The sequence below is a fragment of the Crinia signifera genome, chromosome 8, assembly GCF_055691185.1.
Source record: "Crinia signifera chromosome 8, ASM5569118v1, whole genome shotgun sequence".
Lineage (NCBI taxonomy): Eukaryota > Metazoa > Chordata > Amphibia > Anura > Myobatrachidae > Crinia > Crinia signifera.
The window spans coordinates 90183055-90207223 of NC_139224.1; the positions used below are offsets into that span (position 1 = coordinate 90183055).

The window sequence follows — 24169 nt, forward strand, 5'->3', positions numbered from 1 at the left end:
TCTGTTTTGTTTGTGAGAAATAAATACGACATACAACTCCACACAGGTCTCCGTGTGTATAATGAAGTGTTCAGGTACTTAGCAGAACATCAGCTGTGTGTGATTCTGTGATTGTGCAATCATCTGTGGTAGAGCCCCTTTCATAGGTGATCACAGGGTCTGTGCAGCCAATAGACTTAAGCTGGGTACACACAATGATTTATCGGTCCAGATAAAGAACGGTAAACACTGCGCTATAATGGAATAACTTTTTTAATAAAATGAATAAGAATAATGAAATCAGGCATATATAGAATACATATTACTTAGATCAATGGGATCCGATACGATTTGCCGGCGGTCGGAATCCCGACACTGGAATCCCGACCGACGAAATCCCGACAAGGGGGGGACATGGATCGCCCCCCCTTGCGGGCTCGCTGCGCTCGCCACGCAGCGGGCCCGGTGCCTCGCTACGCTCGGCACGCTATTTTATTCTCCCTCTATGGGTGTCGTGGACACCCACAGAGGGAGAAAGTTTCGGGATTTCGGCGGTCGGGATTCCAGTGTCGGGATTCCGACCGCCGGCAAATTAACTGCATCCCAGATCAATGTAACAATCATTAAAACACAGTAATTAAAACAACAATAACAAAAAAACATGCACAATAATAGTTAAATATGTGACCAATTGTAGAAGACAAGCACATTTCACAAAGCATAATCTAAATGCCGGATAAATTGTTAGTAGAATATTAGGCAGAGTTGTGTTAGGCATATTGGAAAGCTGCTTTGCACGATTCTATGACTAGAGGACTCTGACAAGCAAAGAACTTTTTATATTGATAAGGCTTATTAATTATTTTCCAAGCTAAAGTATTTTGTTAGTAGAGCAAATTTTTAGCAAGAAAGCACAATTTATTAGTGCAAGTGATAGTTACCACATATTTAGGGCAATGTTTAGTTTTCTGTCCATAAGGTGGTTTTTATTCCAAATGGTAGTAAGCCAAGGGGATGAATTTGAACAGGCAAATGGCTCCTGGTTACTGGTGGGTTAGCACTCCCATTACACCATATCAGGATCCTTTTGATAAAGCTATCAGGCGAAGTGAAACGCGTAAGTAGGATATTGCACCCCCCAACCCATTGTTATTGGATTGCAGGCCTTATTAACCCCTTTATGGACCCACCATCATTCACTAACTTGGTGTAAAATTGCTAACCATCTGCTGTCATTGGAGGTTAGAGGACTTACCATCTCACAGAGGAACTGTGGTAAAAGTTGGTTATTTGGGCCACTCCTGGCAAGATCTGAATCTCCTTTCTCCCTCCAGATGACTACTTTGGAACCTAACTTACCATCTAAGAGCTCCAAAATTGGTCTTTCCAAGACACTCTAATTCCAGGGGTGGTGGGGACAATATTTATTGAATTTTAATTCACATTTAATTTTAAATTCCTGCTTTGCTGGCTACTTAGTCAAAATTTTAGTGTATTAAATAAATTCAATTGTGATAGATCGACCAATCTTAAATTTTTTTGAGTGCTGCTTATCCTTGTGTTCTTTTTGTTTTATTGTACAGGACTGACTATCCTGTTTTAAAGCAGCAGCTGGGTAAAAAACACCCTTATCAAGCGCCCCCGGTCCAATATCCTCAGTGAGATCTGGTCCACACATTTTCTCCACCATATCGGGTTCCACCCACAGCCAGATATCCAAGGGTAGAGAACTGGTACCAGAGTGCACTGTGGCTTACGCGTTTCTCCGCCTCTTACACGGTCATTTGCTTCCTCAGAAACAAACTTTAAACTGTCTCTGAGGAAGTTGCTGACCGTGTAAAAGGCAGAGAAACGCGTTAGAACAGTGCACTCTGGTAGTAGTTCTCTACCCTTGGATATCTGGCTGTGGGCTGACCCTGATATGGGCCCTTATTCTGGTTCGCTCGCAAAGGGAAATTCCTTTCAAATGGACAAAACCATGTGCACTGCAGGGGGGGCAGGTGTAACTTGTGCAGAGAGAATAGATTTGGGTGGGGTTTTACTTCAAAGTGAGATCTATATCGCAGTGTAAAAATAAAGCAGCCAGTATTTACTCTGCACAGAAACAAAATAACTCGCCCAAATCTAACGCTCTGCACATGTTACATCTGCCCCACCTGCAGTGCACATGGTTTTGTCCATTTGAGAAGGAATTTGCCTTTGAGTGAACCAGAATAACCCCCATGGTGTAGTGGGAGTGCTAATCAACCAGTAACCAGGAGCACTTTGCCTGTTCAAATTCATCCCCCGGGCTTACTACCATTTTGAATAAAAAACACTTAATGGACCGAAAATTAAACTAAACATTGCCCTAAGGATGTGGTAACTATACCTTTCAGCTGATTGCACTAATAAACTGCTTTCTTGCTAAAAATTGCCCTACTAACAAAAGATTTTAGCTTGGATAATCATTAATAAGCCTCATTAAACAGTTATTCTGCTTTGCATGATTCTATGACTGCAGGACTCTGATAAGCACTTTCCAATATGCCTAACAACTCTGCCTAATATTCTACTAACAATTTATCCGGCATTTAGATTATGCTTTGTTAAATGTGCTTGTCTTTTTTTCAATTGGTCACATATTTTTTAACTATTATTGTGCATGTTTTTTTGTTCTTGTATTAATTACTGATTAGATAGATTATTTAGTACTATATTGAGGTCTGCACTGGGAAACGGCAGCGCTAATACAGAAGCCGGGATGGAACCGGAATACCTGAAACAGGAACTGTATTGCTAGAGGTGTGGAGATTACAGACCGATATCCAGGAGTCTTCCCATCTGTAGTCAGGTGCACAGGGACATGGGAGATCATGTTGGTTGACTCGCAAAGATATGAAATTCGCAGCTTTGCAAGTCAACTAAACATCGTCCGCATGAACGCACACCACACGCATGCAGATTTTCCCTGCACGCATGCGAATGGATGCCGAATCACCATGGAAACAACCATCTTTTTCATGGGGACACCCATGAAACACTGGGTGTTCCCAAGGGCACGACCGAGTCTGCTGAGCCCCCTGCACTGCTCCATGCAAACAGTCCGGTGACTGCAAGTTGCCACATCCATTAGCACAGATGGCATACGCATAAGCATATATGCGCATGCCATCACCGTTGCTAATTTGCAATGGAGAGAACCACCAGAATGACCTCCATGGTATAGGGCAGTATTCAATGACCATATTCTCCGTGCATGGCGAGCGGTTTTTTTTCGCTCGCCGTGTTTTTGCGGAGATTCTCCATATTTGGAGACTCGCCGTCCCTCGCGGCGAGTCTCAGCCAATCCAGCGTATGAGGTGACGCTGCAGGGAGCCTGAGGACGGCGGCAGACAGGGAGATGGAAGTCTCCCTGCCTGCCCCCGAACGTATGTGGGGGGGAGGTGGGCTCCTCGGGAGAGCCAACAGGGGACCGAGTGTATTCACTGCTCCCGATCATGCATAAGTAATGATCGGGTGCAGTGAATATATGAATATCTAATGAGCGGCTCGGCTCCCGGCCCCCTGCTGGCTGCTCTGTGTAAAAAAAGAAAATAATATTTTTTTTAATTAAATATATATTCATGTGCTATAAGCACATGAATACAAATAGCATGCCCTTTCACAGATTAAAATTCCTGATTTTTTTACACCAAAATTAAAACAAAAAAACTTTTATTTTAAAAGTTCACATTCCACTTCTCAATGAAAAGATGGAAAATTGCTACACAGAGAGACACGGCGAAAATCACTTAGAAAGACTGCGAGTAGTGCACATTGAATAGGGTTGCTCGCTTTTTGAGAGCAAAAGTCTCCGTCCAACGCGAGAAAAGCACAAACTCGCCATAAAACACGGAGAATTTTTCTCATTGAATACTGCCCATAGAGTGCATTGTTCTTCACCCACTTCCCCTTAAATAGCCCGGGCTGCACCAAGATTGCTGACAGTCTCAGTAAAGGCACATGTAGGTATCGTATGGTAAAAGTGAATCATCCTTTTATTTTAATCAATATTAGCAGTGGCATGGGATGGGGGCACAGGCTTCATGGAGCCTGAGGGGGACAAATATCTCACTTTGTAGAACCCAGTGCCTAGGTTTGGCCTTGCTCATGGCCCTGTTCAACTTAGGCTGTTTGATAACACCATTATCAGATCCACATGTAACAAGTAAACATTCCATTTGTAATGTGGGGTGCGATTTCCTACCAGAAGGAAATGATTGCTCAGCATGAAATAAAGGGGGATAATCAACAAATTTTCAAAATGATAGCACTGGTGGATATGCCAACCTATTCCTCAATATTGCACAGTACAGATCCAATGTGTTTTTACTCTTCAAGGCTGCTGAACTGTGGAAGTTTGGCTTTAACTTTGTAGTCATAGCATAATCCAAACAGGATGTTCAGGATCAGGTATAAATAGCACCACAATGTACATATTAAAGAATAAAAAAAACAATACATCATAATGTGATCATCTAGCTATACAATCATCATCATAATAATTACTCTTTAAAAAAACAAACTCCTATTATTATAAAAGGTCATTCCCTCCCACTAGGTTATTCACAATAATCCCAATGTAGGTATAAGCATGTGCAGCAAATTCTACTAGGCTGTGATAAGACGGAAGGGATGTAAATGAAGGGTTATATTGCTCGAGATTGGACTGCAGAGCCGGTAAGCAGATGTGGTGCTTCTTATTGTTTAAATAATAGCCAATACTTCCTTGATAATAAAATTATTATTATTATTAATAGTAATAAAAATACAAACTATTTTGATAAATAAATAAACATTTCTCAAAGTGATGCACAGTGGTGTCCGAACTAGCAGGCTGCTTGCACATACGACATATGCGACATACATATCTGCGCTCAGTGCGCCGCTGAAGTGATTGCTGCCTCAAGCTCACAGCTGCTTTGGCCACGTGATACACAGGTTAAAAATGAAAAAAATGCCCCATTAAAAAAAAGTTAAAAAAAAAAAAAAAAAAGCCAGTTGCTAAGCATGCTGGGATGGCACCAGAGCCAAGGTTATATAGCCTACTACAGCTCTACGCACAATATTGTCAGCGTCTATCATTTCTCCGAAGCCATTTTGGAGGCGTCTGAGTGACATCGCTATGCCATTAATAGGAGATGTGTCTCCAGTCCTGTACAGCCAGGACATTCGGGAAGTGCCCTAGATACTGTTTTCTCTCTTGTGTTCAGAAGCTATGACGGGGAAGCACTGCAGTAGGTGATTGTGGTGGTGAGCCGGTATCTTTCTCCAACACGCCGGACTATGCAGCGGTTAGCATCCCAGCAGATTCGTAACGTCAGGTACATAGAACGTAATATAGACGGCAAAACCGGAACGGATCTTTTCTACCTCAGGTCCCAGCAGGAAAATAGGTCTACTTTCGCGTGATTCAGAGTACAATACAATTCAGTGTACAGAGTACAGACTATTTTTGCAGTAAAATAGTCGGGTTCATACAGCACTGTGTATGCAGATCACAGCCACATGCCACCAGGTATAACCACTTACCTGCAGATCAGTAATTAGGGGTTCTGTAACCCAGGGTAAAAAAAAAAAGGTGTTACTGTAGGTACACAAACAAAGCTGTGTCTGTCCAAACTGTCTGGTGGTAACCAAAATCTACAATGTATGGGAACAAATGACATTGACAATACACCATTTGCTCCCAAATGCAGAAAAAAAATCAGACAATGATCAGATAAATTGGTTAAAGCAGTTTGATTTAACATATCTATCCAAACAATTATTTTTGTCCATTTTCCATTATTTGGTAGCAAATGGTGTATTGTCCTATGATCCCATACATTACCTAATTTTTGTTCCCACCAGACTGATTGGACAGATAAATTATTGTGCAAGTACTCAGCCTTGGATCGGCCAGTTAATCTCCTTGGTGCTTGATTTCTCTGACTGTAGAGACCATGCTTGCGGGCTGCACCTCGCTTTCACTGTGCATCTGTTTTGTTCGCTGAGAAATCGTCCAGGCAGACAGTCTTCTGTTCCTGTTTTGTTACAGTCGACAATCGGCATTAGTACACTTGCCCTGGCCAGCTGAAGGCCATCTGTCAGGCCTGTCGTGGTGCCCAGGGCACATGCACTTACAATGTTAAGGTGGCCATACATCAGAAAGACCGGTCTTATGGGCCCTACATATGCAGAGATTTGTGCCAGAGATTCATAACGGGAGATTCAGCACGTGAGATTTCAAATCTCTCCGAAAGCGCTTGCTGTGGTGTGTGGGTGTATGTGTGTATGTGTATGTATGTATGTATGTATATATGTGTGTATGTATATATATATATATATATATATATATTCCTGCAGGTAAAATCTGAAGCAGATATTCAGTTTCATAATTCAGAACATAATAAATAGGTTTAGTCATTGGTGGTACAGTGAAATCCCCCCTAAACATTTAAATTATCGGCGGTAGTGTCCCCCCCAAAAAGTTTAATCGTTGGTGGTATAGCGTGGCATCCCCATCTCCCCCCAATAGTTGGTGGCATAGTGTAAAATAAATAAATAAATACTCACCAACCCCGGAGTCTTCCAGCGTCGTGTCCTGTCAATACAGCTTCCATCTGACTGCAGTGGGCGGGCGTGGCGGGTCCAGAAGGCGTCCGGGTGGCAGCGGCTTCAGCGGAGCGGTGACAGCGGGGCTTCTTGGCGGGTCTTCAGTGACAGTCGCTCAGATGGCCCTGCTCATCCCCGCACCACACATGCGGGAGATGAGCAGGAGCATCTGCATTATCCAGCATGGCCGTTCTGAATCTTGGGCAGATTCAGAACGGCGGGGCTGCACATTTAAATCGCTGTGTGGTCTACACACACAGCGATTTACATGCGTTTTCAGGGATTTTCTGAGTGATTTGTTAAAATCGCTCAGAAAATGCCTGAAAATTGTTCTGTGTGGGGCCCTTCACAATCATGATTGTGTCCAATTTCCCTTCAACTCCTGGGCAGTCCTTTTGTTTGTGTGTGTGATAGATACATACATACATACATACATACATACATACATACATACATACATACATACATACATACATATATACATACCATATGTCCTTGGTAAAGGACAGTAAGCTTAGCTTTCCAAGGTTGAGATCCGCACACAAGCAAGTTTGTGTCCTTTTATTTCTGGGACCTATTAGGACTGCCTTTTATCCTAATCATGCGGCAGGGGTGCTAACCAGGCAAAAAAGGTCTATTAATGGGAATAAGAGAAAATAATTTGGACAGTCAATGCACACCAGTAGTTTATTTAAAATACAGTGTAAAATTACTGATCAAACAAGACCAAAACCGCTGCCCCACAGTGCCCACCACGAGTTAACGCCATACAAAATACCTCATACACCAGTGTTTTGTGCAAGGTATATTAAAAAAAACGCAATATACACTTAGCTCAGTGGTATATAATCCAATAATCCCTCTCACATCAGGATAGCACCATCTGATCATACACTGATTCCCTGACAATGGAACTTCTAAAAGATTGTACCTGTTGAACAAATAAATATGAGGATACAAGAATATTAAAATAAATGTAACTATTTTGAAACAAATGTATCCCGTTTAACACTGTATGTAGAATCCAGGCAGAATTCCAGTAAATGACATGATATTTCAAATTGAATATTTAAGGGAATAAGTAAATGCCGAATGGGCATACAATAAACAGATTCCCCAGTACCAAGAAATCATCCACTGTACTGACCTAGTTCCCAGGAACTCGCTACACTAGTAAAAGACCAGGGAAGATACATTAAATAGTACCAGCTGATCATTTATATTGACCACCTGACCGCTGAATGAACAAAAGACTGTACTTGTAGATCAATTAATGACAGAAGGATATTGAAACACACTAACCGTTTTTTTTTTTTTTGTTTTTTTTTTAAACACTGTATCAAGCCCAATACAGTGTAGATTCCGTGCAGAATGCCAACAGGCTGGATGATACCACAATTGAGTACTTACATTGAATAAATAAATGCCTAATGAGCACACAATAAATAAACTTCTTAGTAGGATCATTCACCATCCTGGTATAGACCACAGGAACTCACTATACCCCTAAATACCAGGGAATATATATACTGAAACTGCAGTACAGAGACATCTGACAGCTAAACCTCTCTGTTTTAAATCTATACACCCAAAACCCTTTTCATTCTTCTTGCTAGCACCTCACTACGACCCTTATTCAGATCTGATCGCAGTACAAATTTGTTCTCAAAATGGGTGCATTGCAGGTGGGGCAGATGTAACGTGCAGAGAGAGTTATGCTGGGTACCCACCAGGACGATATGGCCCAAAACTAGCCAATTTAGAAACAATCTCAACCGATTATATGTAAATCGGCCATGTTTTGGGCCATTTTGCTGCCCTTTTGATTCAATCCCGATCCGATGTGCGGCCCTGCGGGTCGTTAGGTCTTTTCTGAGATCCTACCTGCTGCAGGTAGGATCTCAGAAATGACCATTTTAGTGGGTGCAGGTCGGGATCAGATCGCGATCACATCAGATGCTTTTCCTGTGCAGGTCAGCGGCTCCTTCAGCTCGTGAGCGGGTCGTACGTTCCTGTGACGACCCGCCCACGAGCAGTTATTTTGTTTTTGCGCAGGGTAAATACTGGCTGCATTATTTTTACACTGCGTTTTAAAACACTCAACCTAAATTTAATTCTCTTTACACATGTTATATCTGCCCCACCTGCAGTGCACATGGTTTTGCCCATTTTGAGAACAAGTTTGTACTGCGATCAGATCTGAATAACATAGAAACATAGAATTTGATGGCAGATAAGAACCACTTGGCCCATCTAGTCTGCCCCTTTTTAAATATGTTACCTCAAACCATATTTGATCCTTATTTTTTTATAAGGATATCAATATGCCTATCCCAAGCATGTTTAAATTGTTCTACTGAATTTTCTTCTACCACCTCTGATGGGAGGCTATTCCACTTATCTACTACTCTTTCTGTGAAGTAATTCTTCCTCAAATTTCCCCTGAATCTTCCTCCCTCTAGTTTCAGTGCATGTCCCCGTGTTCTGTTGCTCCTCTTCCTGTGAAGAATGTTTCCCACCTGTACCTTGTTAAAACTCTTGATATATTTGAAAGTTTCTATCATGTCCCCCTATCCCTTCTCTGCTCTAAAGTATACATATTAAGATATTTTAGTATTTCCTGGTATGTTTTGTGATGTAGGCCATGCACCATTTTAGTTTCCCTTCTTTGTACAGTCTCTAATGTATTTATATCCTTCTGGAGATATGGCCTTCAGAACTGAACATAGTACTCTAGATGAGGTCGTACCAATGACCTATACAGTGGCATTATTACTTCTTTCCTCTACCTCCCCATGGCAGCCAACCTCTGGGTTCTCTCCCTATAGGTAGATATCTGGAAAGGAATAAAAAAGACACCTCCCCTATATAAGGACTGCCCCTTCCTAGGCTCAGTGTCTTTTTTTTCCTTTCCAGGTAGATGAGAGTGCTTACCCTGAGGCTGGCTGCTGCCTTCTCCTCTGCCCAGTGCAGTTGGGGTTTAGGCTGGGACCTAATAAGGAACAAATTCTCCCGCCATCTAGCGTGGTGGGGAGATTACATTACAAGCGTCCTGCTGCCAGGTGCAGTTAGGTCTCTTACCCCGGGTTCAGGAGCCGCAGGAGATGGTTCCCATGAGGCATAGACTTTAATGTCGGATGGCCGGACGGATGGAGCGGTGAGTCAGGCTCCGTGCATCGTAGGTGCCGGCCGCGTCATCAGGGGCGACGGCCGCGTCACAGGACGCCGGATGTGTCAGAGGCGGCGCCGGAGTAAAGCCTGCTCACGAGGGGGGACGCGGGCGCGTCACCAGAGTGGGCGCGTCGCCGCAAGGCGCGTCACCTCGCGTCAGTAGACGCGACGCCGCTGAGCGCGTCACAGGCGCGCGGCAGGAGGGGGGAATAACCCCTGTGTGGCACCAGACGCGATTCGCGTCATAGACAAGCGCCCTATAAGCGCCACACAGGCGCAGGACGGCGCCATTGTGTTTACTAACGCCGGCAATAGGAGAAAGAACCCGGGGACTGTATTTACATCGCCACTGCTTCTCCAGAGGGCAGCTGCAGGAGGCTATTTTGAGTGAAGGTAAGACCCTAGGCTTGGCCAGGGCTGTTTATATGCCTGCATATTTATACTTACTGAATTGTATCCTTGTACAGATACTTTCAGACACTCTCTATACTATGGAGGATGAAAGAAAGCAGCCTGCACAGTCAGGGTAAGCAGGAAAGGCAGTTAGTTATTTATTTATTTATCTATTTATTTGTTGTTGTTTTTTTTCATGAAAAGTTGTTGTGTAGTCAGGCATTCATAATGTGTGTACTTCGGCAGGTCCGAAGCAAGCAAAGAAAAGGCAGAAGGAAAGGCCAAGCATAAAAAAATGCATCTGGCCAAGTGTACACTCTGTGACAAGACACTTCCTGACAAATGTGCAGGGTCTATTTGTGATAATTGCAAAGGCTCTCAGATACTGGCACCTTCACAAATGACAGAGCTGGTTGCAAAACTTAGAACAGCGTTGGCAGATACCTTTGTGACAAAGGAGGATCTGGCGAAGATGTCGGCTAAAAGGCCTAGGGAGGTTGACTCTGCTAACTCAGAGGACTCCGAAGAGGGCCCTGCTCCGGCTATAGAGGAGGAAGTTGAGGAAGGAGAAGTGATGCAGGAAAAAGCAGAGTTAGAGTTTAATCCGGACTTGCTGGATAACCTGCTTACATTGGTGAACAAGTCTCTTAATATAGACGTGGCACAAGAGGAAGGCAAGTTACAAGATTTGCTCTTCAGAGACAAAAAGAAAAAGCCTAAGACATTCCCACTGTCATTGACACTCAAAGAGGTAGTAGAGGACGAGTGGGCACACCCGGATAAAAAGGTGGCGGTACCACTAAGGGTTAATAAAATGTACCCTTTTGAGCCTCAGGAAGTCAAGACGTGGGAGGAACCGCCTAAAGTGGACGCGGCTATCGCGCGTATATCGAGGAAGACGACGCTGCCATTGGAGGACGCCAATATATTCAAGGACTCCATGGAGCGTAAAATGGAGATGGGGTTGCGTAAGCAACATGTTACATCAGGAGCGGCGATCAAAGCGTCATCTGCGATCGCAATTACTTCTAGAGTGCTCAGGTCGTGGTGCCAGGACCTAGAGTCAGATATGATCTATGGCATTAAAAGGGCAGACCTGCTAAAGATTGTACAGAATATGCAGGTGGCCATAGAGTTTGTGTGCGACGCCTCACTGGATGCAGTCAGGCTGGCAGCAAGAGTCAACGCCAACGCAGCAGTAGTGAGAAGGGCTTTGTGGCTGAAACCGTGGGCAGCCGATGCCCAATCAAAGAATAAGCTCGTATCCCTACCGTTTCAGGGGGAGTATTTATTTGGGAAAAAGCTGGACGACATCATCACGAAGGTGTCAGGTGGAAAATCAGTGTGGCTTCCACAGGATAGGGGGGCAAAGAAGCCCTTCAATAAATCTCAGAGGTTCCAGCAATCAGAATTCAGAGAGGCGAGAACTTATAGGCCAGGAAGGAACTATAGACGGCCGTGGTTTGGAAATCGGAGTTCCTTTCGAGGGCAAAGAAACAAGGAAGGAAGGTTCTCGTTCAGGCAGTCATCTCAATGACGCCAGGGACAGGGTCGGGGGCAGGCTGTTAGAGTACAAACAGGCCTGGCTCCGATCTACAGAAGACCGGTGGGTCCAAGAAGTGGTCTCCACCGGGTACAAAATAGAATTCATTATGACGCCCGGAAACTGGATGGAGGAATCCCCTGTGCCAAGATGCCCAAAAGAAAAGGAGGCGCTAATGAGCAGCTTGCAGACTATGATCTCGCAGGGTGTAGTAGTCACAGTACCCAAGGATCAAGAAGGCCAAGGATGGCACTCCAGATTTTTTTGTAGTAAGAAAGGCAACAGGGGGTTTCAGGACCATTCTAGATTTGAGAAGACTCAATACATATGTCAAGACACAAAACTTCAAAATGGAGTCGATAAGATCTATCCTCCCAGACATCAAACAAGGGTCTTTCTTGACAACAATAGACTTAAAAGACGATTACTTACATATTCCCATATGTCAACAGCACCAAAGATACCTAAGGTTCAAAATCAAAGGAATTACCTACCAATTTACGGCTCTGCCGTTCGGCCTATCCACATCCCCAAGAACATTCACAAAGGTTCTGGTCGTGCTCATAGCAAACCTGAGAAAAGAGGGGGTGACAATATGGCCATATTTGGACGACCTACTGATTATGGCAAAGACAGAAAGAATGTCGAGAGATCATACAGAGAAGGTGATGGAGTATCTAAAGCACCACGGATGGCTTATAAACAAGGAAAAAAGTCACTTGGAGCCAACAAGAGCTGCAAAATATCTGGGTGTGGTGATAGATACAGAAGCCATGAGGGTCAGACTGACACCAGAAAGGCAGGAGAAATTAAGGATAGAAGTAGTCAAACTTCTGAGAAAAAGGCTAGTGTGCGCAGGAGATTGTCTAAAAGTTTTAGGCCTCATGTCGGCAGCGCTAGACACTATCAGATGGGCCCGATTTCATACAAGAAACCTACAAGGGTGCTTTCTATCCCAATGGGATGGCGACGGGAAGAATCCCATGCAAAGGATCTCCTTGTCAAAGCAAGCGAAAGAAGACCTAAGGTGGTGGATGGACAGAAACAGGTTGAGACAAGGAAGATCATTCGTAAAAAGGGAGCAGATAGTAGTCACCACCGACGCCAGTCAGTCGGGATGGGGAGCTGTGTGCGGCAAAAGAACAGCACAAGGTCAATGGAGACAAGCCGAGTCAAGGGCACACTCAAATGTAAGAGAGATGAGGGCAGTGCTTATGGCATGCCGGGCATTTCAGGTACAACTGTGGCAAAAGGAAGTCGTAATCAGATCAGACAACAGAGCCGTAGTGGCATATGTGAACCGCCAAGGCGGTACAAGGAGCCGAGAGCTGATGAAGGAAACGGCATACATACTCCAGTGGGCAGAAGGACGCGTCCAAAGCCTGTCGGCAGTGTTCATCGCAGGGAAGGAAAACCAGCGAGCAGATGCCCTAAGCAGGTGGGCATTAAGACCAGGGGAGTGGGAATTGTCCCCACAAATATTCGACATGCTGACATGCCACTGGGGAGTCCCGAAGGTGGACCTAATGGCCACCAAGTACAACGCAAAGGCCGAAAAATTTATATCAAGACACTGGGAACAAGGGGCATGGCAGGCGGACGCCCTGACCGCCAGTTGGGGAACAGGCCTGGCATACGTCTTTCCCCCATTTCCAGTGATTCCGAGACTGTTGAACAAAATCCAACAGGAACGGATGACGGTCATAGCAATCCTGCCCTACTAGCCGAGGCGAGCCTGGTTTGCCAAAGTGGTCAGGATGGCGGTGGATGCTCCCTGGGAATTACCGGACATAGAAGATCTGATACGACAGGGGCCCCACGTACAGAGGCAGCCCGACCACTGGAATCTGACGGCGTGGCTGCTGAGACAAGAAACTTGGTAGCAAAGGGGTTTTCCAGAAGGGTCGTGGATACCCTGTTGAAGGCTAGAAAACACACTACGTCTAAAACGTATTACCGGATATGGAAGGCATATACAGAGCTCTGCAGAAGGGAAGGTAAAGACCATAAGCTGGTCACTTCGGTGCTGGACTTTCTGCAGAAAGGGTTAGAAAGAAACCTTTCAGTGAGCTCTTTAAAGGTGCAAGTGGCGGCCCTAGGAGCTATGATGGATATCAGGCTGGCAGATAACAAGTATGTCCAGAGGTTTCTACAAGCCTCGAAGAGAATAAGGCTTTCATTTCGCAGACCCATGGCACCATGGGACCTGAACATGGTCCTGAATGTCCTGACAGAAGAACCATTTGAGCCGTTGGAGCAGGTGCCCATCAGAATGCTATCGCTGAAAGTGGCATTCTTGGTGGCAATAACATCCGCAAGGCGAGTGTCAGAGTTGCAGGCTCTTTGGGTTGAAGAGCCATTTCTGAACGTGTTCGACGACAAAGTGGTTTTAAGGACGAACCCTAACTTCTTGCCAAAGGTCGTGTCACGATTCCACGTGAATCAGGAGATAGTGCTCCCCACCTTTTGCGACAAGCCGGCAAACGAAAAGGAGGATAGATTGCATAAATTGGATGTCAAACGGGCTATACTGATCTACCTGAAGAGGGTGGAATCATGGAGGAAGACTAAGAGACTCTTTGTGCTATCAGAGGGAAAAAACAAGGGCTTGGGAGCCACCAAGACAACTATAGCCAGGTGGATCAAGTCTTGCATAGCAGAGGCATACAGGATCAAAGAGATAGATCCACCTGAAGGCATCAAGGCGCACTCTACAAGGGCAGTAGCGGCGTCATGGGCAGAAAGGGGCGCGGCCTCAATGGAAGAACTGTGCAAGGCGGCATGTTGGGCTTCAGCACACACCTTCACCAAACACTACAGAGTAGACGTAGGGTCATCAAGTGATGCAAAGTTTGGGAGGAAGGTCCTTAGCGCAGTCGCGCTATAAAAAAAGAAAAGAAAAGAAAGTTAACAACAAGGAGGAGGAGGTGAAGAGAACCTCGTATCCTTTTTTTCATTTGGTGTCCTACTTATTGGTTTGATATGTATATACTGTATTGAATAGTAACCTTAAGTTGAAACCCGCCCAGTGAGGTAACTGCTAGGGTATTACCCAGAGGTTGGCTGCCATGGGGAGGTAGAGGAAAGTACGGATTATTACCTGTTAGTACGATTTCCTCTACTCCTCCATGGCAGCATTATTCCCGCCCTTGAGTACTTAAAAGAAAAAAAATGAGTTATATGCGTATGTTATGTTTAAGCTGTATAATTTAAAAGACACTGAGCCTAGGAAGGGGCAGTCCTTATATAGGGGAGGTGTCTTTTTTATTCCTTTCCAGATATCTACCTATAGGGAGAGAACCCAGAGGTTGGCTGCCATGGAGGAGTAGAGGAAATCGTACTAACAGGTAATAATCCGTACTTTCTTTTTACTGCTGATACCTCTCCCTATGCAACCAAGCATCTGACTTGCCATCTTCATTGCTTTGTTGCATTGCCTACCTGCTTTAAAGTCGCCTGAAATAGTGACACCTAGATCCCTCTCTTCTTCCTCAGTAGTTTCCATTATAGTGCCATTTATACTATATGTAGTCTTTACATTTTTGAGACCCAAGTGCATGATTTTGCATTTTTTGCCATTAAACTGTAGTTGCTATGCTCTTGACCATTCCTCTAATCTACCTAGATCAGGCATGTCCAACGTTGGCCCTCCAGATGTTTTGAAACTACACATCCCAGCATGCTTTGCAATAGTTTTAGCATTCTCTAATAGCAAAACTGTGGCAAAGCATGCTGGGATGTGTAGTTTCAAAACATCTGGAAGGCCAACGTTGGACATGCCTGACCTAGATCATCAGTCATTTGTTTTACCCCTCCTGGTGTGTCTACCCTGTTGCATACTTTTGTGTCATTTGCAAAAAGGCACATTTTACCCTCAATTCCATTTGCAATATCACCAATAAAGATATTAAAAAGCACTGGTCCAAGTACAGATCCCTGGGGTACTCCACTAGTAACCCTTCCCTCCATTGACTGTACTCAGTTTACTACAGCTCTCTCTTTTCTGTCCTGCAACAAAGATCTTATCAATTCAACTATCTAAGACTCCACTCCCAAGCTTTCAAGTTTATTTAACAGTCTGCGATGTGGGACAGTGTCAAAAGCCTTACTAAAGTCTAGGTAAGCTACATCTACAACCCCACCATGATCTATTACTTTAGTCACCCAGTCAAAAAAGTCAATTTGATTTGTTTGACATGATCTTCCCCCAGTAAACCCATACTTTTTTGGATCCTGTAAATTGCTGGTTTTGAGACATTATACAACTCTTTGTTTTAAGAGTGTTTCCATCCGTTTCCCTACTACTGATGTAAGGCTCACTGGTCGATAGTTGCTTACCTCTTCCTTGTTTCCACTTTTATGTAGTGGGACTACATTCACTGTTTTCCAGTCCTCTGGGATTACTCCAGTAGCTAGTGACTGGTTGAATAATTATGTTAATGGTATTACCAGCTCCCCTTTAAGCTCTTTTAGTATCCTTGGATGTATCCCATCTAGCCCCATTGATTTATCCACTTTCAGTTTTGAGAGTTCTGTGAGGACTTTCTCCTCTGTAAATGTACTTGTTTCTTACTCAGTTTTCTGGCTATACTTGCAACTTAACTGTGGCCCATTCCCCTCTATTTCAGCAGTGAATGAATACTGAGTAGAAATAATTATTAATATGATCTGCTATTACATTGTCCCCCTCAAGAAGACTTCCACTCTCTGTCTTTAGTCTTATTACTCCACTTTTTGTTTTTCTCCTTTCACTTACATACCTAAAAAAAGTTTCCTCCCCCTTTACCCACTGACTGGGCCATTTTCTCTTTTGTGCTTTTGCACATCTGATTACCTTCTTAGCCTCCTTCTGTCTAACAAGATACACCACTTTGTCCTCATTATTCTGCATCTGCCTCTACTTCCTAAAGGCCAACTTTTTTGCTTTCACAATACTTACTACTTCTTTCGCAAACCACACTGGCTTCCTTTTCCTTGTGTTTTTCCTAACTCCTTTGACACAAAGTTCTATTGCTTTTAGTATTGCTCTTTTTAATTTTTCCCACTTCTCCTGCACTCCTTCCAAGTTCCTCCACTCTGCCAAGGAATCCCTTACAGAGTGGGTTATTCTAGTTCACTCTTTCTGACGAAATCCTTCTTAGGATGTGCACTAATGTGGGGGCAGATGTAAAATATGCAGAGAGAATTAGATTTGGGTGAGTTATTTTGTTTCTGTGCAGGGTAAATACTGGCTGCTTTATTTTTACACTGCAATATAGATCTCACTTTGAGGTAAAACCCCACCCAAATCTAATTCTATGCATATGTTACATCTGCCCCACCTGCAGTGCACATGGTTTTGTCCATCTAAGAAGGATTTTGTCAGAAAGAGTGAACTAGAATAAGGCCCAGAGTTTCCCATCTCTACAAAATCAGCCTTCCTTCAATCTAACACCTTTGTTTTTGTGTGCGATGAGTCGGTCTCTGTCTTTATTTTGAACCATACTGCTTTGTGGCGCCTTATAAATAAACGTACTACTACTACCAGAGGCGTAACTAGAACTTCACAGGCCCCATAGCAAAATTTTTAAAAGGCCCCCCCCCCCCACCCCCATTGTCACAAAAATCATAAAATGCGCCTTAGGGGACGGAAGAAAGAGTGAGGGGAGTGAGAGACAAAGCGGGTGTCCAGAGAGTGGATGTTGCGAGTGGGTGTTGCACTCACCAGCTCTGATCTGGCTGCTGATTCTCTTGCTCATCGGTGCCAGCAACAGGGTCTCCTGCTCTCACTGCTGCTGAACTAGGGCACAGGATGGCAGCGCAGCCACTTCCTGGGTGACAATATTTAAAAAAATAAATTAAAGGGGTGCAGGGGATTGTCCGAAAGAGGGGGACAAAAGAGGGAAAATGGGTTGGGTGGGGGAGATTAAGAGAGAGGGGGAGGGAAGGGGGGAATAGAGAGATGGGATGGGGTGAGAAAAGCAGGAGTTTGAAAGAATTCCAATATTATTTTTTGGGGCCCTCCTAATTCCCCCCTGCACTCACTGGCTCTGTGTAAACTGCTCAGCGGCTCTGGCTACTGGTATCTTGCGTAACGCTGCTGGGTCTCCCGCACAGCGCCGCTGGATGCCGGGTCTCCCATTCATCAGTGGCAGGCAGCAGCAGGGTCTCCCGCACAGTGCCACCAGATGCCGGGTCTCCCGCACAGCGCCTCTGGATGCCGGGTCTCCCATTCATCAACGGCAGGCAGCAGCAGGGTGACGGTCTCCTGCACAGCGCTGCCGTCCACTGGGGGGGTCTACACTCTACAGCACATCAGCGGCAGGCAGTTGCTGCAGCGTTGCCGCGCTTCGGCGGGGTCTCCTGCAGTGTCTCCGGCTTTAGATTTGCTAGCAGCAGTGTCGTCTGCTCCCAGCCCTGTTGAACTAGGGCATTGGATGGCGGCGCAGCCACTGACTGGGCAACATAATTTACATTTAATAACTAAATCTATAGTTATGCTACTGGGTATGATATAAACCGGGCAGGGGTGAAGCAGAACTGCGGGACAGCAGAGCAGTCAGTGACTGGGTGCAGGGGGAGCATCGGGCCCCCGGATCAGCTCGGGCCCCATAGCAGCTGCACCCTCGGTAGTTACGCCACTGACTACTACTACTTGATGGTCACTGGATCCCAGGTTTTCACCTATATTTACATCAGATATTCTGTCACCATCTGTAAGTATTAAGTCTAAAATTGCGTCCTTCCGAGTGGGCTCCCTCACCAATTGCTGGAGGGATGCTCCTTGCAAGGAATTCAGAATGTCCTATATGTATAGGGCCTATATGTATATGTGTTACGTATGGTATTCAATTTAATTTTTCTACAACAAAGAAGGACACCCGTTGCGAGTCTATCTATATTAAAATACGGCAAAGATTCTTCCCTCTTATCAGAAAAGGGAATAATAAAAGTTTAAGTTTTAAACAAACTACTGGTGTGCGTCCACAGTGCAATTTCTTTTCTCTTCGTACCAGCTTGGCTTTCCATCAAATTACTCTATTGCTTATGACAAAGGTTCCAAAATGCAATTCTGAAGGCATCTTTAAAGAGATCCATGGCTCTACAAGTATGTATGGGTAAATCAAATTGACTGATGTGATATGTAAGTCACCTGTGGCCAAGCATGGGTATACCTAAAAACTGGACCATTAGGGTGCCTTGAAGACTGCGGGGTCGATCCTATTATTTGCGAAGGGTGCAAGGTGCCGTTCCATTGCGTCTAAACTAGGCTTTTCAAAACTTTGGCCCTCCAGCTGTTGTGAAACTACACATCCCAGCATGCCTTGCCATAGTTTTAGCATTCCCTAATAGCAAAACTGTGGCAAGGCATGATGGGACATGTAGTCTCACAACAGCTGGAGGGCCAAAGTTTGGACGTGCCTGGTCTAAACAATGGCAATGGCACCCGATGCACCCTTCACAGGGCCAAATTCGCAAAAAATTGCTTGCAAGTCAATGGGGCAGTGAGCACTTTAGTGCAAATTCCATCCTCTGTAAAGTGTGTCCGGTGCCGTCATGATTTGCATTCGCAAAGCATCTGCCGCTAATAGGATTGACCCCCAAGTTTGTTTACCTCTGGCTTAAGCAGCTTTAGCAGTACAGTCAGCAAAACTATCCAGCTTCAACAAAGCCTTCCAGGCAAAGATGAGTCCTTGCAGGGTTGTAGTACTATGCACATTGTAATACTATGCACATGTACTGTAGTACTATGCCATCAACAGCAGTGAAAGGTTGTTGGATACTCATCAGAGGACACTGCGGATAGGCCACGCCAGCACCAGGGGCAAACGCAGGATTTTCAGAAGGGGGTTTCCAGAGGGGCAGAGCAAAGCACAGAGATGGACACTTAGGTGACCCAGTATATGCCGGGTCAGTTAAAGTATTATAGATAGACCAAATTTATTTAAATAATAATCATTTTATATATATATATATATATATACACACACACACATACATACATATATAGATAACAGCAGTGTAGACCCCTGGGCATAGCAATGTATTGGGGCCCTTACCGATCCTCCAGTGGTAGGGGAAGCTTTGATGTCCCACGGGTGGTAGGGGGTATTATATCAACCGCTCAGCATGTAGGGCCAGGATCAGTAATTTCCACTAATTACCCCTTTACTGTACAGATGGTGGGAGAAGGGGGCATTGGGCTGAATGAAGGGGCCCTGATACATAACTTCCAGGGTTGTACAGGATGTTTAATATGCAGAGGAGGGGTGTATAGTGGAGTGGGCTTAGTATTCATAATTTTCTGGTGGGAGGACAGCTTACTTGACTGCAGATATCTCCAGTTCCCGGATATAGATTTTAATGGAATTAAAAACTAGAGAATCCCACCTACCAAATGGTATTAGGCACTAGGGGATCAGAGTTCAGGAGGCAGAACAATCTGCCACCGAGAATATAAAACTACATACCAGGTGTGTGGAGCTGGAGCAGTAACCAGCTGCTTGAAGGCTGATTTTCTCTGGTTGTGGGAACAGTAGATACAAGTGTCCATCAAACGGGGAGAGTCCCAGTTTTTGGAATATACCTTCAGAAAAACTGTAACTCAGACAGAACCTGAAATATCTGACTGGGAAGAGCAATTAACAGGCTTGGATGGGGACCACTATTTTGAAGTCAGATATCTCCGGTTCCCAAGGGCCGATTTTTTTTTAATTCTTGTACCCATGGAAAGAGGGGACCTTCGGCTTTCAGAATAGGGTCCTTAGACTCCTGAGGGGGTTTCTGGGTACTCAGAACCCCCCCCCCCCCCCCCCCCCCGCGTGCGCTACTGAGCACCTCTTGAAAATGCCGTTGTGGGTTCTAGATACAGTGTACCCAACAAACATTTTTATTTTTTAAATAATACTTGCTGGTAGGTTTACACTGTGCACACAATTATTTTATCAATATTTATCAATATTTTGTTATATAGATTTTCTTTAGTTTTCTTCTTGTTAAGCTTCCTTTCAAGATGGGTACACACTAGGTTAACATAAGATTAACATATTGCATACATCGGGGAGTGTGTTTGGACAATTGTACACTCCTGCATGGTGTTAGTCATGTCTGCTGATCTGCCTACCTGGAATGGGACTGAACAATATATGACATGGTTGCACAATATTTATTAAATAAATACAAATATTAATTGCAATATCTGTATCTACCTTTTGTAGCGCAAAAACCCTTGTATATATTTTGTGAAACCCAGAAGGTCTGACCCAAATCACACCTCCAAATTATGCAAGAACTATTTAGCAAAGAAGCTAGCATCATTCTGTCTGTAGTGGAGTGGCCAGCGCAGTCACCATATCTCAACCCCATTGAACTGTTGTGGGAGCAGCTTAACAGCATGGTACGCAAGAAGTGCCCATCAAGCCAATCCAACTTGTGGGAGGTGCTTCAGGAAGCGTGGAGTGTAATTTTTTCAGATTACCTCAACAAATAAAAAGCTAGAATGCCAAAGGTCTGCAATGCTGTAATTGCTGCAAAAGGGAGCATTTTTTGATGAAAGCAAAGTTAGAAGGACAAAATTATTATTTCAAATAAAAATCATTATTTCTAACCTTACCAATGTCTTGACTATATGTTCTATTCATTTTGCAACCCATCTGATAAATAAGTCTGTTTTCACGTAAAATGAAATTGTCCAGTTAACCCAAACTTTTGAACGGTAGTGTAGAAATCAGGCTGTATGTATTCTGGCATCGGCATCTTGATCTTTTTGAAGTTCCGGGGTCCAGTCTGCTGATGGCAGTTGGGATGCCGTCATCAGTATACTGAATGCCCGGCATCCTGACCGCCGCAATCCTGACTGCATCCTATAGCATCACCTGTGCATTTTTAGGCACCTCTTCCTCAGGCAGCCTCAGGGGCAATGTTCCCTCTAATTTTACGAAGGCTGTGTGCGGCTAAAGATTTTGGCTGTGCAACTTTGGAATGAAATTTACATTTTTGTGCGTCACTTATATATAACTGGAAAACGACGTTCAGCATTTGTGTTAACTTTACTTTAAAATTATATTAAACATTGAAACATTCAAAATACAGTACACAATGTCGTTAATGGGTGAAACACACATTAAGTCCACAACTGCAAAAAGGGACTACTGCTGCTTTGTGCGCTCATTTGTAATGTCTGTGCGCACGCTCATCAAGGTGTGTGCGCGCGAACGTGCGCACAGCTTAGAGGGAACACTGCTTGGGGGTACAGAGTAATTCAGGCTTCAGGCTGCTGGTCATTTAGCCAGAGGATTAAGTGGTTTTACATGTGTCCTGCCCAATTCCTTGCATTTGATTCTAGCCAAAAGGTGGAATACTGTGGTAGCCTGGCAGAGCCTCTACTTCTCTGGCAGAGTTATAGCACTTGAAAGCTGATGTTTGCTCATACATTTCGACCTGGGTCATGCTGTGGCATTCTTTGTGATGGGCAAAGAGGCATATAGTGCTCACATTCTTTGGGCCGTATTCAATGAGGCTGATTCGCCATGTTTTATGGCGATTTTGTGCTATTTTCGTGCTGTTAGGCGATTTTTTTTTTTTTTTTACTAAAACGGTGAATCACCCTATTCAATGTCCAGATGGCGAATACATTTCAAGGTTTTTATCACCATGATTCACCGAGTAGCAATCGCTATCTTTTTATGGTGAAGTGGAATGTGAACTTTTAAAATAAAGTGTTTTGTTTTTTACATTTGGTGTCAAAAAATCAGGAATTTTATTCTGAGGAGGGGCATGCTATTTTTATTCATGTGCTGTAAGCACATGAATATATATTTAATTACAAAAAAATATATATTTTTTTTTTTTTACACAGAGCAGCCAGCATATGCACGATCGGGTGTAGTGAATACCCGGTCCCCTGTTGGCTATCCCGGGGGGCAGCCTGTGCTGCCTGGCTCCCGGGGAGCCCACCTCCCCCCCACAAATGTTCTGGGGCAGGCAGGGAGACTTCCATCTCCCTGCCTGCCGCCGTCCTCAGGCTCCCTGCGGCATCGCCGCAGGAGTTAAAATTCGCCGGTCAGGGGCAGTGAGCCCCTGACTCGTTGAATACTGGAGCCGGCGAGGCTCCGTAACGCGGCGGGCAGTGGCGAATGTGCAGCGAATCCTGAACAGGATTCGCTGCACATCGTCAAAATTCTTATTGAATACTGCCCTTTGTGTTCTATCCCTGTCTGAAGTTGTTGTGAGAAATCAATCTTCTCCATGGCACTCGCAGACCGAAATGGGTTATTGCTTTAAGGTGCCCACACATGGTGCGATTCTCGCATGTGATTTTAATTTTGTTTGTACCAATCTAGTTCATATTGCACTGTATTTATTTTGCCTTGTGATGCTATGCACACTCCCATGTAGTCCATATCAGAAGGCATAATAGTATGTGTGTAAATTACACCATGTGTACGGAATTGCATGCAATTAGTACTTATTGTAGTGTGGTCCAATTCCTTTGTAGTCCCAATAATAGGTGTGCACACACAGTGCGATCTTGGCTTACATTTTTGACTATATAGTCAAAATTGTATAGAAGGTTAGCCAAAATCTCAGTGTTCCCTTGCTTGCAATACCAATGCCTGTCCCAGGGAAGTCACTATCGCATAGATATGCAAATAAGGCAATTTTTATTATAGCCTCATACACACTAGGTGACAATGTCAGCGTCAGTGGGGTGTGAAATCATTGGCAAGTGCGTGCACATCTGCCAATGCCTGCTCTGAAGTGAGGAACGGCACAGGGAGGGGGTGGGGTGGCGAGGGGAGCGTCCTCTGCATGGCATTCGTTTATGAGGATTTCCCTCTCCCAAATATGCTGGACGAGGGAGGGCATTTTTGACTATATTGAGTGTATACACTAGAAGATAAAGTAAAATATATGATATCTTTTATCTTCTAGTGTTTATGGGGCATACAGTATGTCTTTTGTAATGTATTTGGCCATAGGCCAAATAGCACAGTCAAAATCTCAAGATAGTCAAGATTGTATAGTTCTAGGCTCTGGAGGGTTCAAGGGAAATTGCATAGCCAAAATCACACCGCGTGTACACCGCTTTTCCAGAGATCACTTACAGTGGGATGCGGTCATTTGGTCGAATGCATTATGGTCGAATGTCATTACATCGAATCCATTAGGCCGAATTGCTAAAAGGTCGACATGATTCTAGGTCGACATGGGAAAAGGTCGAAATGATTCTAGGTCGAAAGGTCATTAGGTCGACAGGTCATTAGGTCGACAAGGTCATTAGTTCGACATTGTCTAGGTCGACATTCACAAAGTCGACATGGGGTTTTTCACTGTTTTTTGAGCCGACATGTGCTGACAGGCGGTATTTCATGCCCTACCATCCACTAGGGCGTGGTGGGAGAATAAAATAGTGTGCCGAGCGTAGCGAGGCACCGTGCCCGACGCATAGCGAGCGATGCGAGGGGATGCAGTGCACTTTAAACT

At 44.4% G+C, this 24169-nt stretch overlaps 1 protein-coding gene across 2 annotated transcripts in view; it reads left to right on the plus strand.

The window, feature by feature from the left end:
- The first annotated feature begins 5147 nt into the window (after positions 1-5147).
- Positions 5148-24169, plus strand: part of GLRX2 (glutaredoxin 2) — a 33707-nt gene continuing 14685 nt past the window's right edge. Inside the window, exon 1 of one of the 2 annotated variants that reach the window (XM_083156790.1) lies at positions 5148-5294. In XM_083156790.1, the coding sequence (XP_083012916.1) occupies positions 5287-5294 (8 nt within the window). In that variant the 5' untranslated portion in view covers positions 5148-5286. Of the gene's footprint in view, positions 5325-24169 lie in introns of both variants that reach the window. The other variant, XM_083156789.1, reaches the window with a different exon arrangement.